The sequence below is a fragment of the Sus scrofa genome, chromosome 8 (assembly GCF_000003025.6).
Source record: "Sus scrofa isolate TJ Tabasco breed Duroc chromosome 8, Sscrofa11.1, whole genome shotgun sequence".
Classification (NCBI taxonomy): Eukaryota; Metazoa; Chordata; class Mammalia; order Artiodactyla; family Suidae; genus Sus; species Sus scrofa.
In genome coordinates, this window is record NC_010450.4 from 2,710,793 (window position 1) to 2,724,185 (window position 13,393).

Here is a 13,393-nt window from a genome sequence, read left to right on the forward strand (position 1 = left end):
ATTGCCATTGTTGTTGAATTCCCAGAAATCGCCTCGGAAGACACTCGAGGAAGATGGAGAGAGCAGCTTTGTTGCACCGGCGGGTCCCTGGGGAATCGCTTCCCAATCATGGACCCCAAAGAGAAAGAGGGAGATACATTCACAGTGCTTGCTTACGGGTCTAACAAGCTACATGAACCTTCAGTTACAGGCAGGGTAGCAGCAAGATGTATAGCTGTACAGAGTGCCTTATAGTGTTACTTTAAGGATTAAGCTCAAGTACAATCTAGCTATTTTTGAATATCTATAGAAGAATGGGGGAGGGAGCGTCTCAGGTCCTAATGACTTTGTTTTGCTCAGAGCCCTCCTATGGGTCACCTTAAGTTCGCCAAGATGGACGGTGGCAGCAAGATGGCTTCGCTCTCGTCAAGCTTCCTAGTCCCTTTTTCCACACCCCCCACGCCAGAGCTGTGGTGTAGGTTACGGCTGAGACTCAGATTCCATCCCTGGCCTGGGAACGTCCATATGCTGGGGGTATGGCCGAAAAAGGAAAAATAAATAAAACCATTTTTAAGAGTGCAACAGTCAAGGCGTATGGGGTGCAGAGGTTGCAGAAGGGAAGTTTTTTACATTATAAGGCTCCTCCTATCTTGAAAGAAAGGACTTGTGAAAGGAGGACTCAGTGGCAAACTGAGTTAAATAGAACCAACGTGGTAAAAAAAAATCCGCAAGGGAGTCCTGACTTCAAAGACCTGGCTATTCTCGGAGTTCCCGTCGTGGCGCAGTGGTTAACGAATCCGACTAGGAACCATGAGGTTGCGGGTTCGGTCCCTGCCCTTGCTCAGTGGGTTAAGGATCCAGGGTTGCCGTGAGCTGTGGTGTAGGTCGCAGATGCGGCTCGGATCCCGCGTTGCTGTGGCTCTGGCGTAGGCCAGTGGCTACAGCTCCGATTCGACCCCTAGCCTGGGAACCTCCATATACCCTGGGAGCGGCCCAAGAAAAGGCAAAAATACAAGACAAAAAAAAAAAAAAAAAAAAAGGACCTGGTTATTCAAAGAGCATGGTATAGTTCAAAGGGTATAACTTTTTCCCTAAAAGAAAAAAAAACCTTCTCCCAGCTGTCTTATCTCTGCCATGATCATCACATATCTGCAATCATCTGTGTTACCAAAGCCCATTCCTGAGCCAGGGATTGAATCCAAGGCACAGCTATGACCTACACCACACCTGTGCCAATGCTGGATACTTTAACTCACTGCCCTGGGCTGGGGAATCAATCCGCTCCCTGCAGCCACATCCTTAATCCACTGTATCACAGCCAGAACTCTTGCTTGACATTCTTGCTTGTTTTAGTTGTCCTCAGGCTGCAAAGTGCTTTTGTTTTTTCATTTAGCCAGTTACATAATGGCCATAACCAAAAGAGCAACAAGGTGGCAGGGTATCCACTGGGTTTCTCGTGTACAGCAAGAGAGCTGTTTCACTCAAAGGCAGGACACACAATGCCCCAACCCCTGCTTCTCAGGCTCTGTGCTGTTAAGCTCCTGGGCCCCTTTGTTTCTGGGCCTTGAGGTCACGGGCTTCGGAGGTCATAAACCCAGAGGCCAACGTTGGGGGGAGGTGGAAAATTCCAGTTCCGTATGGCGTGGTATCCTTGCATAAGATCATGCCGGTTCTTCGCCAGAACCCCCGGCACTGAATGAGGAATACAGATCATCCGCCTCTTGCCTCCTGCCTCCAACATCCGACAACAACCCTCCCGACCCTATTTCCCTTCTGCTCACCCGCTGAGCTGCATGGCAGGGGGCGGCGGGGCAGGATTGTACATGGAACTCAGAAGCTCATTCCCACCTCTGCCTGTGTGCTCATTGCCTGTCTTCTCCCAATTAGGAAACCACATTAGGAGTTCCCATCGTGGCACAGCGAAAATGAATCCGACTAGGAACCATGAGGTTGCGAGTTCGATCCCTGGTCTCCCTCAGTGGGTTAAGGATCTGGTGTTACTGTGAGCTGTGGTGTAGGTCACAGATGCAGCTCGGATCTGACATGGTTGTGGCTGTGCTGTAGGCCAGCAGCGACAGCTCTGATTCGACCCCTAGCCTGGGAACTGCCACATGCTGAGGGTGCCGCCCTAAAAAGACAAAAAAGAGAAAGAAAGAGAGAGAGAGAGAGGGAGGGAGGGAGGGAGGAAGGAAGGGAAGACAGAAACCACATGAGGAGTTTCTGCTGTGGCACAATGGGATTGGGGCGTCTCTGTAGCGCCAGGAAGCAGGTTCGATCCCTGGCTGGAGCAGAGTTGGATAAAGGATCCAATGTTGCTGAAACTGCAGCATAGGTCACAGCTGTGGCTTGGAGCTGATCCATGGCCCTGGAACACCATATCCCAGGGGCCAGCCAAAAAAGGAAAAAAAAACCCAGGAATTCCTGTGGTGGTGCAATGGAAATGAATCCAACTAGGAACCATGAGGTTGTGGGTTCGATCCCTGGCCTCGCTCAGTGGGTTAAGGCGTTGCCATGAGCTGTGGTTAGGTCACAGATGAGGCTCAGATCCCGCGTTGCTGTGGCTGTCGTGTAGGCCGGCGGCTACAGCTCCGATGAGACCCCTAGCCTAGGAACCTCCATATGACTCGGGTGTGGATATAAAAAAAAAAAAAAATAGAAATTTAAAAAAACCTCCCAAAACAGAAAGAGAAATCACATTAAATGTCCTCTCCTCAAATAGGGCTTCCAGGTCTCCCAAATGAAGACCCCCCCCCCCCGGTCACTTCCTGACTCAGTGAACTAGAGACTCCTTTCCCGCCACTCTTCTGCGGATCCAGAACCAGTGAGGGAGGGGTGGTGGTGGTCGGGGAGACAGGAGGAGGGGGCTAGGTGAGACGTGACCAGAGTTTGGGAGAAGACTTTGGTGTTAACAGTGTGTTCAGGAGTTCCTGCTGTGGCTCAGCGGTAACAACCTGACTAGTATCTATGAAGATGTGGGTTCGAGCCCTGGCCTCGTTCAGTGGGTTAAGGATCCAGCATTGCTGTGAGCTGTGGTGTAGTTTGCAGATGCAGCTCGGATCCCACGTGGCTGTGGCTGTGGTGCAGGCTGGCAGCTGCAGCTCTGCTTCAACCCCTCACCTGGGAAGCTCCATATTTCCCGGGTGTGACCTTTACAAGACAAAAACGCATAAATAAATAAAACCCAAACAAAACAATGTGTTCAAATATTTGCAGTTCCCAACTGTGGCCAACAGAGCAAATGACCCCAAAAAACCAGGGAATGGGTGTGCCAGAAGGGGTGGGGTGAGACTGATATCAAAGCCAGCAAGAGTGGCGGGGCGGGGACTGACACACATCGAGGATGCCAGGGCCAGGTCAGCTGAGTTACCGAAAGAGCTGCATCCTCCCCTGCTGCTCAGGCAGCTTTACCGGGAAGTAACCAACCAAACTTGAGCAAACCGAACTCCCTTTCTCTTCCCCCAAGTGGCTCCCTTCTGCAGCCTCTCTACCCACCCAGGTCCTAGCCGAAGAACCCTGGGGGGGTGCGTGAGCCCTTCCTCTCCCCGCCGCCTCACCCCCACCCATGAGCTGAAAAGTCCGTTCCCCCCCCCCACCCCCCGCTCACCTGGAGCTGCCCAATGCATGTGCCCCGCAAACACAGGCCAAGTGGTGTCCTTAAGCCAGGGAGGGGCAGAGGGTGGGGGTACTGCCGGAGGGACAGGCGGAGACCAGAGGTGGGTCCTGAAGTGAGAGCAGAGTCGGAGTTGGAACAAGCATCTTAAACCCTGTCACTGGCTGAGGAGATGAAATGAGGAGAGTGAGTTAATGAGGCCAATGCTTGCAGCCCCCCTAAGCCAGGAGGGGGAGGGTAGACAGATGGGAGAAGAGGAGGAGGAAAAAGGCCGTGAAGGCAGGGGAGCCTGGCACGGCCTGCCAGGCTGGCAACCTCTGCTTTGTCTGTGGTCCCCATGGGCATTTTGTGATGACACTGTACTGACACCAGCAGGGCTGTCACCATCTTGGAAACAGGCTAGGGAACAACTTTGAGCAATAGGGGCCTTGCAGGCTAAAGAAGAAAGATCCCAGGGGTCCTGAGTCCCTGAGGGGGGAAAACTGGATTCACAGAAAGGAAAGTTTAAAACTTTCAGTTACACTAATGACCATACCTCATTGCCACAAGGAAAGAAGCTCAACTATAAATTTTTTTTTTTAAATCTTTACTCTTTTAGGGCTGCATTTGTGGCATATGTAAGTTCCTAGGCTAGGGGTCGAATGGGAGCTGTAGCCACTGGCCTACAATCACAGCCACAGCAACGCCAGATCCTTAACCCATTGAGCAAGGCCAGGGATCGAACCTGTGTCCTCATGGATACCAGTCAGATTCGTTTCCTCTGAGCCGTGACAAGAACTCCTCAACTATAAATTTTAACGTTGTTCTTGTGCTTTCTTGCAAAAAAGATTCTCATGCATTTCATCCCCTTATAGTAGCATTCCCCATTCCCAAGAGCCAACACGGAGCCACCCGCTGCTGATCAAAGAAGTTCAATGATTTCTGAAAGCGATCCATGATCATAAGACAAACCCTCCCTTTTATTAAGAATGCAACTTGCCCCTTCTAATCAGGGAGCTGGCCTCTTTTTTTCCCACCTTCTCCTTTCTCTTTCAATAAAGAAACTTGCCTAAGAGTCCTGTGGAAGTGACGTTTATTTCAATGGTATCGCTGTCCAAGTGATAAGGATGGAGTAGGAGAGTTACACAGGCAGTTGTGAAGTCCCAGGAGGGGACGAGGGAGAGACAGGGAAAGCTAGGGGACTTTGGGAGACCGCTGTCAGAAGAGCCCAAGAAAGCCATCGGCACATCTTGGAAGAAAGGACTTGCTTAACTCTAAAGCCTAAACAAAAGCACGAGATACGCCTCGGGTCACTGAGTGAAAGAGGAAAGAAGGCCTGTGTTCAGATTTAGCAAGATGATGATCCTGAGGGCCAAAGGCAGGTGTTCAGGGAAAGGTGACATTCCTCAGTAGGACGCCCTCATTCTACGGAAACCTGAGATGCTTCCACATAGTGTAGCCCAGGTTTCCACCCTTCCGTTGATCTGAGTAAGCGCCAGGACAGTCCTAGTTTGACCTCATAGGGTCAAGTATTCTTTTATTGGATACCGAGGAGGAGCTTAGTGATGTAAGCCTGACGTCTCCTTGAAGAAAGAGGAAGAGCAGTCTTTCCCCCTTCCCCACCTTCCCTGGATTATAAAAATGTAGCCCACCTATTCCTCGGGGCAGTGCTTTTTCGCCTGCCCGCTTGTATCTCTCACAAGCATCCTATTTTTTCTCATCTTTTTTCTTTTTTTTTAAATGCCACAGGTGTGGCATAAGGAAATTCCCAGGCTAGGGGTTGAATCGGAGCTGGAGCTGCGGGTCTACCCCACAGCCACAGCAGTGCCGGATCCGAGCCGTGTTTGTGACCCACACCACAGCCTGTGGCAATCCTTAATGCGCTGAGGGAGGCCGGGATGGAACTGTCCTCCTCATGGATACTAGTCAGATTCATTTCTGCTGAGCCACGACGGGAACTCCTTTCGGGTGCCTTTAAAGGGAAACATTTCGACTTCTCTTTCTTCCTTGTTCTGTATGTGGTACATTGCTAAGTTCAGTTGATCCTGTCTCTGTAATTTCATTTGATGTGTGTGTCTTGGTTTGGACCCGCCAAAACAGAGCCTGAGTCTCAGATTTAATTTAAATGTGGAGCTGACCTCGAGATGCAGGAGTGAAGACGTTGGAAGTATGAGACAGAAAGAAAGAAACGCTAGTAAAAGGTGGATTCTCGAGTTGGTTAGTGCGGTGGACAACGAGGCTCACCCACTGGGGACCCCCGGAAGAACTGGGTAGAACCACGGCTCCCTAGCTTTACCGAGCTAACTTGAAAACGCCGAGGCCCCAGCCTAGGGGCTCTGACTCCAGAGCTTCGGAGTGGGCCCAGGAGCCTGCATATTAAACACAAATTCCAGGGACTCAAACGCAGGAAGGCCCACTGGGCAGAGCGCCGGGGAGAGTGCTGGGACGGTTCCCCGCTTGCGCAAAGCCTCTGCGGCCTTGGACCCAGGACGCGTCGGGCGTTTCCCTGGCGACGGGGCGGGCGGCGCGGCATGATGACGTCAAGGGCGGGCCGGGCGCGAGAGGCGGGGCTGCGCTGAAGACCCGGGGCCTGTCCGCGGCTGCGCCTGCCGGGCCCCCTGTCCTGGGCTCTCCGCTACGCAGCGCTCGTTGGGACCGCTCGTGAGCACCTGCAGTGAGCGCTGGGCGGTGCGGGGACCCGCGAGCCCGACGGCCCCGAGAGATCCGGAGGGCCAGCCCGCCTTTGCCCCGGGCGTGCGGGCGGCACGTGCAAAGGTCCGGGGGCATACGCGGGACTGCTGGGTGCAGAGGCTGCGAGGGCCGCTAGCCGGGCAGGTAAATGCGGGAGACGTGTTGAAGAGTTCAGATGTTGTCCTCTGAGGTCACCAGCCAGCTCCCACCTAAAAGGAGAATGACCGGATCTGCATAGTCGGGCCGCGTCTAAATCGTCTGAAAGCGGCGGAAGCCTCGCTAACGGAGTGGGGGTTCTCTGTTAGGCGCTGTGCCAGGCGCCGCTGTGAATGGGAACAGTTTACCAACTAGATACTGGAGTAGATTACCGTGTTTTCACCACCGCGAGAGGTCAAGTGACTGCTAAATTCGCCCAGAGAGTAAGCTCCAGAGTTGGAATCTGACACCAGGCGTCTGGCTTCAGACCCTTGCTTATAACAGCTGTACCATCCTGCAGTGGGGTGTTTTGCTGCTTAGGATCCTGGGATTTGGGGTGGGATGTGCTTGATGGCAGTATATACCTCACTGTCACAAGTTCTTTCCCTCACCTGGAAAATGAGAGTGCTGATAATACTTGGTGTTGCCAGCACCATGGAGTTGAGCTGCCCAGTCTTGACACATCCCCCCCCCCCACAGTGTTTGTGCCATAATTGGAGCTTTTGAAGAAAGATTTAATAGGAATAAAGAAGAGGGATGCAATCCGCATTAAAGAGGTGCAGCGTGGGGGTTGTTGACTAACTGGGGTGCAGGGTAGGTGGCAGAAGGTCATTTCAGGAGGACCCTGCAGTCATGGAATCACCCTTGGGCCGCCACCCCCTCAGAACGAGCCCTGCAGGAGGACAGACTCTGCTGGGCTGAGGGTGAGTTCAGCGCTGAACATTCAGAGTTTGAGAAGAGGGTGTTGAGGAAACTGCCAAGGAGCACATGGGGCTGGGGGGCTGGACATGGGGGCCCGCCATGCATCATGACAGTTTAAATGGATGAGGCGATTCAGGGTGAGAGTGGCTGAGGCTGAGTCTGCAAGGAGACGGAAGGGAGCCGCAGAGGGAGGAGTGTGATATTCTGGCCCAAAGGGAGGGAGCGCAAGCACTGACAGGGACGGGGCCGCATGCAGGGAGGTCCAGAAAGGTGCTTTCCCTTGACCTTGTCGCTTGTGTTTGGGGCACTCGGTCTCTGCCGAGAGTCCTCAATCAGACCTGCAGCTGCCGGACGACATCACAGCCACAGCAGCACCAGATCTGAACTGGGTCTGTGACTTACACCACAGCTCATGGCAACACTGGATCCCCAACCCACTGAGCCAGGCCGGGGATGGAACCCACATCCTCATGGGTACTAGTTGAATTCATTTCCGCTGTACCGTAAAGGGAACTCTTAAGATCTGTGCCTTACTTAAAACAAAAACAGAAACAAAACAAAAACTTACTTATTGAGCTAGGAGTCATGGTACCGTTCACCCATCTAAAGTGTCCGTGGGCTGCTTCAAAGTGGTTTTGTCTATTCAGAGGTCCGTAAATTTCCTTATGAATTGTAGGGTCAGCTTTTTAATTCCTGCCAAAAAAAAAGAGAAGCTGGCTGGATTTTGACTGGGACAGCACTGAATTGGTAGATGCGTTGGGGAATATTGGTTAATGTTAATATCTTCACAGTGTAAAGGCTTCTGATCCGTGAACAAGGATGTCTTTCCACTTATTTAGGTCTCAGGTTTCTTTCCAAAACATTTTATAGTTCTCAGACTATAGGTTTTACACTTCTTTGGTTGAATTTATTTCTAAGTATTTTATTATTGTGGATGTGGTTGTAGACGGAATTGTTTTGTTTTGTTTTGTTTGTCTTTTTAGGGCCACACCTGCAATATATGGAGATTCCCAGGCTAGGGGTGGAATCGGAGCCACAGCAATGTGGGATCCAAGCCTCATCTGCAACCAACACCACAGCTCACAACAATGTCGGATCCTCAGGCCAGGCTTTAGCACCCAGAGCCCTGGGCTCTTCCTCTTGGCACGTCCCAGTGCCAGCCACAGGCTACCCTTTGCTCTTGTCTGGCCTCTCGTCACTTCCATTCCGACTGGAAACGAGGCGGGCCTCCCGGGCTGCCGTCTTGGGAAGGTGGCCGTGAGCTCGGTGCGGTGGTGGCCTCCGGCCGTCCCTTTGCGGTCGGGCCCGCCACACGTCTGGGGTGGTGGCGGTGTGTGCGGTCGGACGGGCTCTGATTCAGGTCGTGTGTCCGCAGGCGGCCGTGAGGGATGGCATCCGCCAGGGAAGGGAGCGACGAGGAGGTCAGGGATGTCGCCCTGCTGCCAGAGCCGCCCCGGGGGCCCCTGCAGGCGGCCCGTGCCCGGGCCTCCTTCCCCTGGAGGGAGCTGGCGCTGTTCTGGGAGGGCGAGGACACCCTGCGTTTCAAGGTGAGGCCCGGGCACCGCCATGGGGGAGGCTGCGGGCGGCCCCTGCCTCAGCTCCGAATGGGTGAACACAGCTGGGTCCCACTGGCGAGGCCTCAGGCCCGCCTCTGTCCCCCGGGGCCGGACGCGCATCCCTGTCCTGCGGTTCTGGGTGAGGCCCGGTCCCCGTGGCCCGTGTGTAGGCAGCCTCCATCCTTTGCCTCCACACGAGCCCCTCCTTGCCCCCTGCCTTTCCAGAACACCGTCTTCTCGGCTCTAGAGAACGACCCCCTCTTCTCCCCTCCCCGGGGCGGCGGGCTCCCGGTGGAGAAGTACCAGGAGGTGAACTTCCTGCGCTGCAAGCGGGTCTTGGAGTACAGCTTCCTCCGCGGGGAGGACCTGCTGTGGAGCCCGCAGAGGATCTCGTCGCTGCTGCACTGCCTGGGCGCCTACGACTGGTCCTTGGCCAACATGCTCATCCTGCACCTGCTGGTGAGCAGGCCCGGGAGGGAGCGGCCGAGGCGGTGCCGCCCCGCCCCACCCGGGGCCAGAGGCGCCCCGTGGACCTGAAACACACGCGGCCTGGGGGGTCGACGGTTGCCTCTGAGGCCGCCTGCCCCGAAAAGGTTTGGGAGGTGGATGCCTTTGGGAAATGCTCGTTGAAAGAGATTTTTTTATTTTACTTATTTATTTATTTAAAAAATTTTTTTTGCCTTTTCTAGGGCTGCTCCCGCGGCATATGGAGGTTCCCAGGCTAGGGGTTGAATCGGAGCTGTAGCTGCCGGCCTACACCACAGCTCACGGCAACACCGGATCCTTAACCCACTGAGCAAGGCCAGGGACCAAACCTGCAACCTCATCGTTCCTAGTCGGATTCATTAACCACTGCGCCACGACGGGAACTCCGAAAGAAATTTTTTAAAAACTAATTTAGGAGATAAAAGTGGAGATTAGAATGTGTGGGCACATCTTGTTTTCTTAGAGACAAGTTCAGGGTTTTCCAGCTCTGTGTGCAAGCTGGCCCGCGTACGTCCTCAGATAAATTGCAGTGATCTCCTGCACGAGAGGAGGAGCGTTGGGACGCGTGCTTTGTGCCCAAACAGATGTGGAGCTCCCGTGGTGGCTCAGCGGAAGCGAATCTGACTCGCATCCATGAGGACGCAGGTTCCATCCCTGGCCTTGCTCAGTGGGTTAAGGATCCGGTGTTGCCGTGAGCTGTGGTGTCGGTCGCAGACGTGGCTTGCATCCTGTGTTGCTGTGGCTGTGGTGCAGGCCAGCCGCTGTAGCTCTGATTCGACCCCTAGCCTGGGAATTTCCACATGCCACCGGTGTGGCCCTAAAAAAGACAAAAACGAAAAAGAAGAGAGAGAGATGGAGTTCCTGCTGGGGCCCAACAGGATCGGCAGTATCTCTGGAGCACTAGGAGGCAGGTTTGATCCCTGACCCAGCACAGTGGGTTAAGGATCCGACCTTGTCACAGCTGCAGTGTAGGTCACAACGACAGCTTGGCTCTGATCCCTGGCCCGGGAACTCCGCATGCTGCAGGTCAGCCAAAAAAGAAAAAGAGAGAGAGAGAGAGAGGGAGTGGAGGTCAGAGGTGAGGGGCTCTTTCCTCACCTCTTCAATCCCTGGGTGGCCATGAACTCGAGAAGGCAGCCCCAGCCACATGCCATCCCCGGAAAGGTGGGCTCACCTCGCCCTTCCCGCACCCTCCTCCCTCCCACCCCCATCTCCTCGCCGGTCACCAACCTTGTGGTTCCGTTAAACTCCTGTTACCCGCTTCGAACCAGCACGCAGTTCTCTCCGGGAGCTCAAGGCGGGCAGCTGTGTCTCGGGGGCCCTGGGCCTGGACAGTAGGCCGTTAGCCTCTCGGAACCTGGGTTCCTCGCGACCCCCATGGGGAGGGTGTGACGTGTCCCCGTTAGGAAGTCCCGGGACGGCCACCCCCCTTAGCTTCCGCCTGGTCACATGGTGATGTTACATTTTCAGAGTTTTGGATCACTGATTTACACCTCTGGTTCTGAAAGCCATCTCAAATACATCCCAAAGATCGTGAGCACAGAGGTACGTCGGGGTTCCCGGGGAGCTGTGAGCTCTTGCCCGTTCTCCGTAGACACTTGTGGAAAGGGGGCCCCAGGGGATGGGATGCGCTTCTGATTTCATGGGGCTCCTTTTTTTTTTTTTTTTTTTTTTTGTCTTTTTACCTTTTCTAGGGCTGTTCCCGTGGCATATGGAGGTTTCCAGGCTAGGGATCTAGTTGGAGCTGTAGCCGCCGGCCTACACCACAGCCACAGCAACACGGGATCTGAGCCGCGTCCGCAACCTACACCACAGCTCACGGCAACGCTGGATCCTCAGCCCACTGAGCAATGGCAGGGCTCGAACCTGCAACCTCGTGCTTCCTAGTCAGATTCATTAACCACTGCGCCACAACGGGAACTCCTTATGGAACTCTTTCCCAAGGCCGGGGACCTGCGTTCCCAGAGCTATAGGAATTTAGCCTTTTTGTATCTGGGCCTCTTCTCCTGCGTCCTGGGAGCTGTTCTGACCACCCTGCGGACTTAGCGAGGCTGCTCCCACAGCATCCCGCCGGGACTGCAGGGCCCCGCTGGATGACTTAGCAAGATCCCCGGTGGGGGACAGGGAGTGACGCTTTGGCGCTTCACCCTGTGGTCTTGGCGCTAAAGGCGGGTGGTGGCAGGCCTCCCAGGAAGGCCCTTTCTTGCCTCACATCATTTTGTGTTTCCACGTTAGATTTTTGGGTGTTTTGCTCTGACCGAACTGAGTCACGGGAGTAATACCAAGGCCATCCGGACCACCGCTCACTACGACCCCACCACCGAGGTAGGTGACACCTGCCGGTCGTCTCTGGACTTTGAAACATGGTGTTGTCACATAATTAGGCCAAGAAACCCATCTGTTTATTACTTCACTGATTTATTATTTTTTTGTCCGCACCAGAGGCAATGGACGTTCCAGGGCCAGGATTCGAATCCGAAGTGTAGCTGTGACCTATGCCACAGCTGTGGCAACTCCAGATCCTTAACCCACTGGCAGGCCAGGGATTGAACCTACACCACTGCAGAGACAACGCCAGATCCTCAACCTGCTGTGCCACAACGGGAACTCCAGGAGCCATCTTTTTACATGTGTGTGCGCTGGTACAGTGCCCTCTGAGATCCGTTATGCTGAATGCAGGGGACTTAACAGATAAAGAGTTTGCGAGCCAGGAGTTCCCCTTGTGGCTCAGCAGTAACAAACCCAACTAGCCTCCATGAAGACTCAGGTTCGATCCCTGGCCTCGCTCAGGGGCTTAAGGATCTGGCGCTGCCATGAGCTGTGGTGTAGGTCACAGAGGTGGCTCGGATCCCGTGTTGCTGTGGCTGTGACATAGGCCGGCAGCTGCAGCTCTGATTCAACCCCTAGCCCAGGAGCTTCCATATGCTTTGGATGCAGCCCTGAAAAGCAAAAAAAAAAAAAAAAAAAAAAAAAAAAAAGAGTTTGAGACGCAAAACCTTCTCCCCTTTGGACACCTGTCATGGTTTGGATTTGTGTGGAATTTGAGTGCAGTGAAGACACAGCTGTCATTTTGTGAAATTGATATCTTTGTTTACCAGGCAGTCTATGGGTATTGCCTTAGTAAACAGTTGGAGCTGCTCCTGCTTTATAAAACGAGCAAAGAAGATTCCCCACGGCCCTTGTCCCTTTCTAGCTGCTTCTCAGCCTCCCCTGCCGGGGCCCAGGCTCTTTCGGCCGGTAGCCTGCCTTCTCTTCCCTGCTCCTCTGAGCCTGGCGCTCCTCCTGCATCTGTGGACTCTCCGTGGCACCTGCCCTGTTGGCCGCTGTGGCATGAGTCACTCAGCATGTTCACCGAGGGCTGTTCTCAGTGCTCTGGGGACCTGGTAGGTCCTTGCTGTCAGGGAGCACGTGCTCTGGTGGAGGCGAGACCTTGAGCAGATGAGGTCTTGATGTGTAGGGGTGTTGGCACTGGGGAGGGCAGGGCGGGGAGGGGGTATGCTGGGGAGGGCCCTTTGCCCCCCTGTCTCCCAGAGGACCTCGTGCTTCTGCCACTTGCCTGTGTGTTCTAGGAGCCTTTGCACCCTGCCCACCGCCTGGTTACTCATGTGGTTGGGCAGCGGTCTGGGCAGCAGGGAGGGGGCCAAGCCCTGTGCCTCTGTGACCCCCCGTGCATTCACCTGCCAGCGTGGGCCATGTGCCTCCGCTGCTGGGGGCTGGGACCCCAAGGGGGACGAGCCTGAGGAGCCCCCGGCAGAGCAGGGATGGTGGAGGAGGTCATGGTGGGCGCCCCACAGGCTGCGGGCGAGGCCAGGGAGCAGGCTGGGTCGGCCCCGTGTCAGGGCTGAGAGCAGGCTGTGTGTCCCGCCCTCCGGGTGTTCATCTGCCATCTCAGCCTCCAGATGCCTTTGTCTGGACCCAGGTCTTTCTGGCGCTCGGCCCTTCTCTTTCCGTGCCTGCCGGGGTCTCAGTGCCGGGAAGGTGACGGGCGGGGAGGGGACGCGGATGTCGTTTCTGACTCCTCCTCTTGGCCTGTGTCCTAAAGGAAGAAGGGTCACAGTCAGGAGCCCCGAGGCTCCCGCAGGCCACAGGCTGTGCTTCATCTGGACAGCGGGTTATTTGTTGAGCACCTACTGTATGCTAGATGCTGTTGCGAGGGCAGGCTGGGGGGCCCCTTATATGGACGGGGTCACCAGCA

The 13,393-nt window shown here is 54.8% G+C and overlaps 1 protein-coding gene across 7 annotated transcripts in view; it reads left to right on the forward strand.

The window, feature by feature from the left end:
• Positions 6,121 to 13,393, forward strand: part of ACOX3 (acyl-CoA oxidase 3, pristanoyl) — a 39,309-nt gene continuing 32,036 nt past the window's right edge. For 6 of the 7 annotated variants that reach the window (XR_002346545.1, XR_002346547.1, XR_002346548.1 and 3 more), the window contains exons 1-5: positions 6,121 to 6,403; positions 8,532 to 8,703; positions 8,938 to 9,171; positions 10,669 to 10,743; positions 11,434 to 11,523. Coding sequence is in view for 3 of the 7 variants with exons in the window: in XM_021100951.1 (XP_020956610.1) it covers positions 8,545 to 8,703; positions 8,938 to 9,171; positions 10,669 to 10,743; positions 11,434 to 11,523 (558 nt within the window). In the remaining 4 variants the exon portion in view is untranslated. The other variant, XM_021100952.1, reaches the window with a different exon arrangement.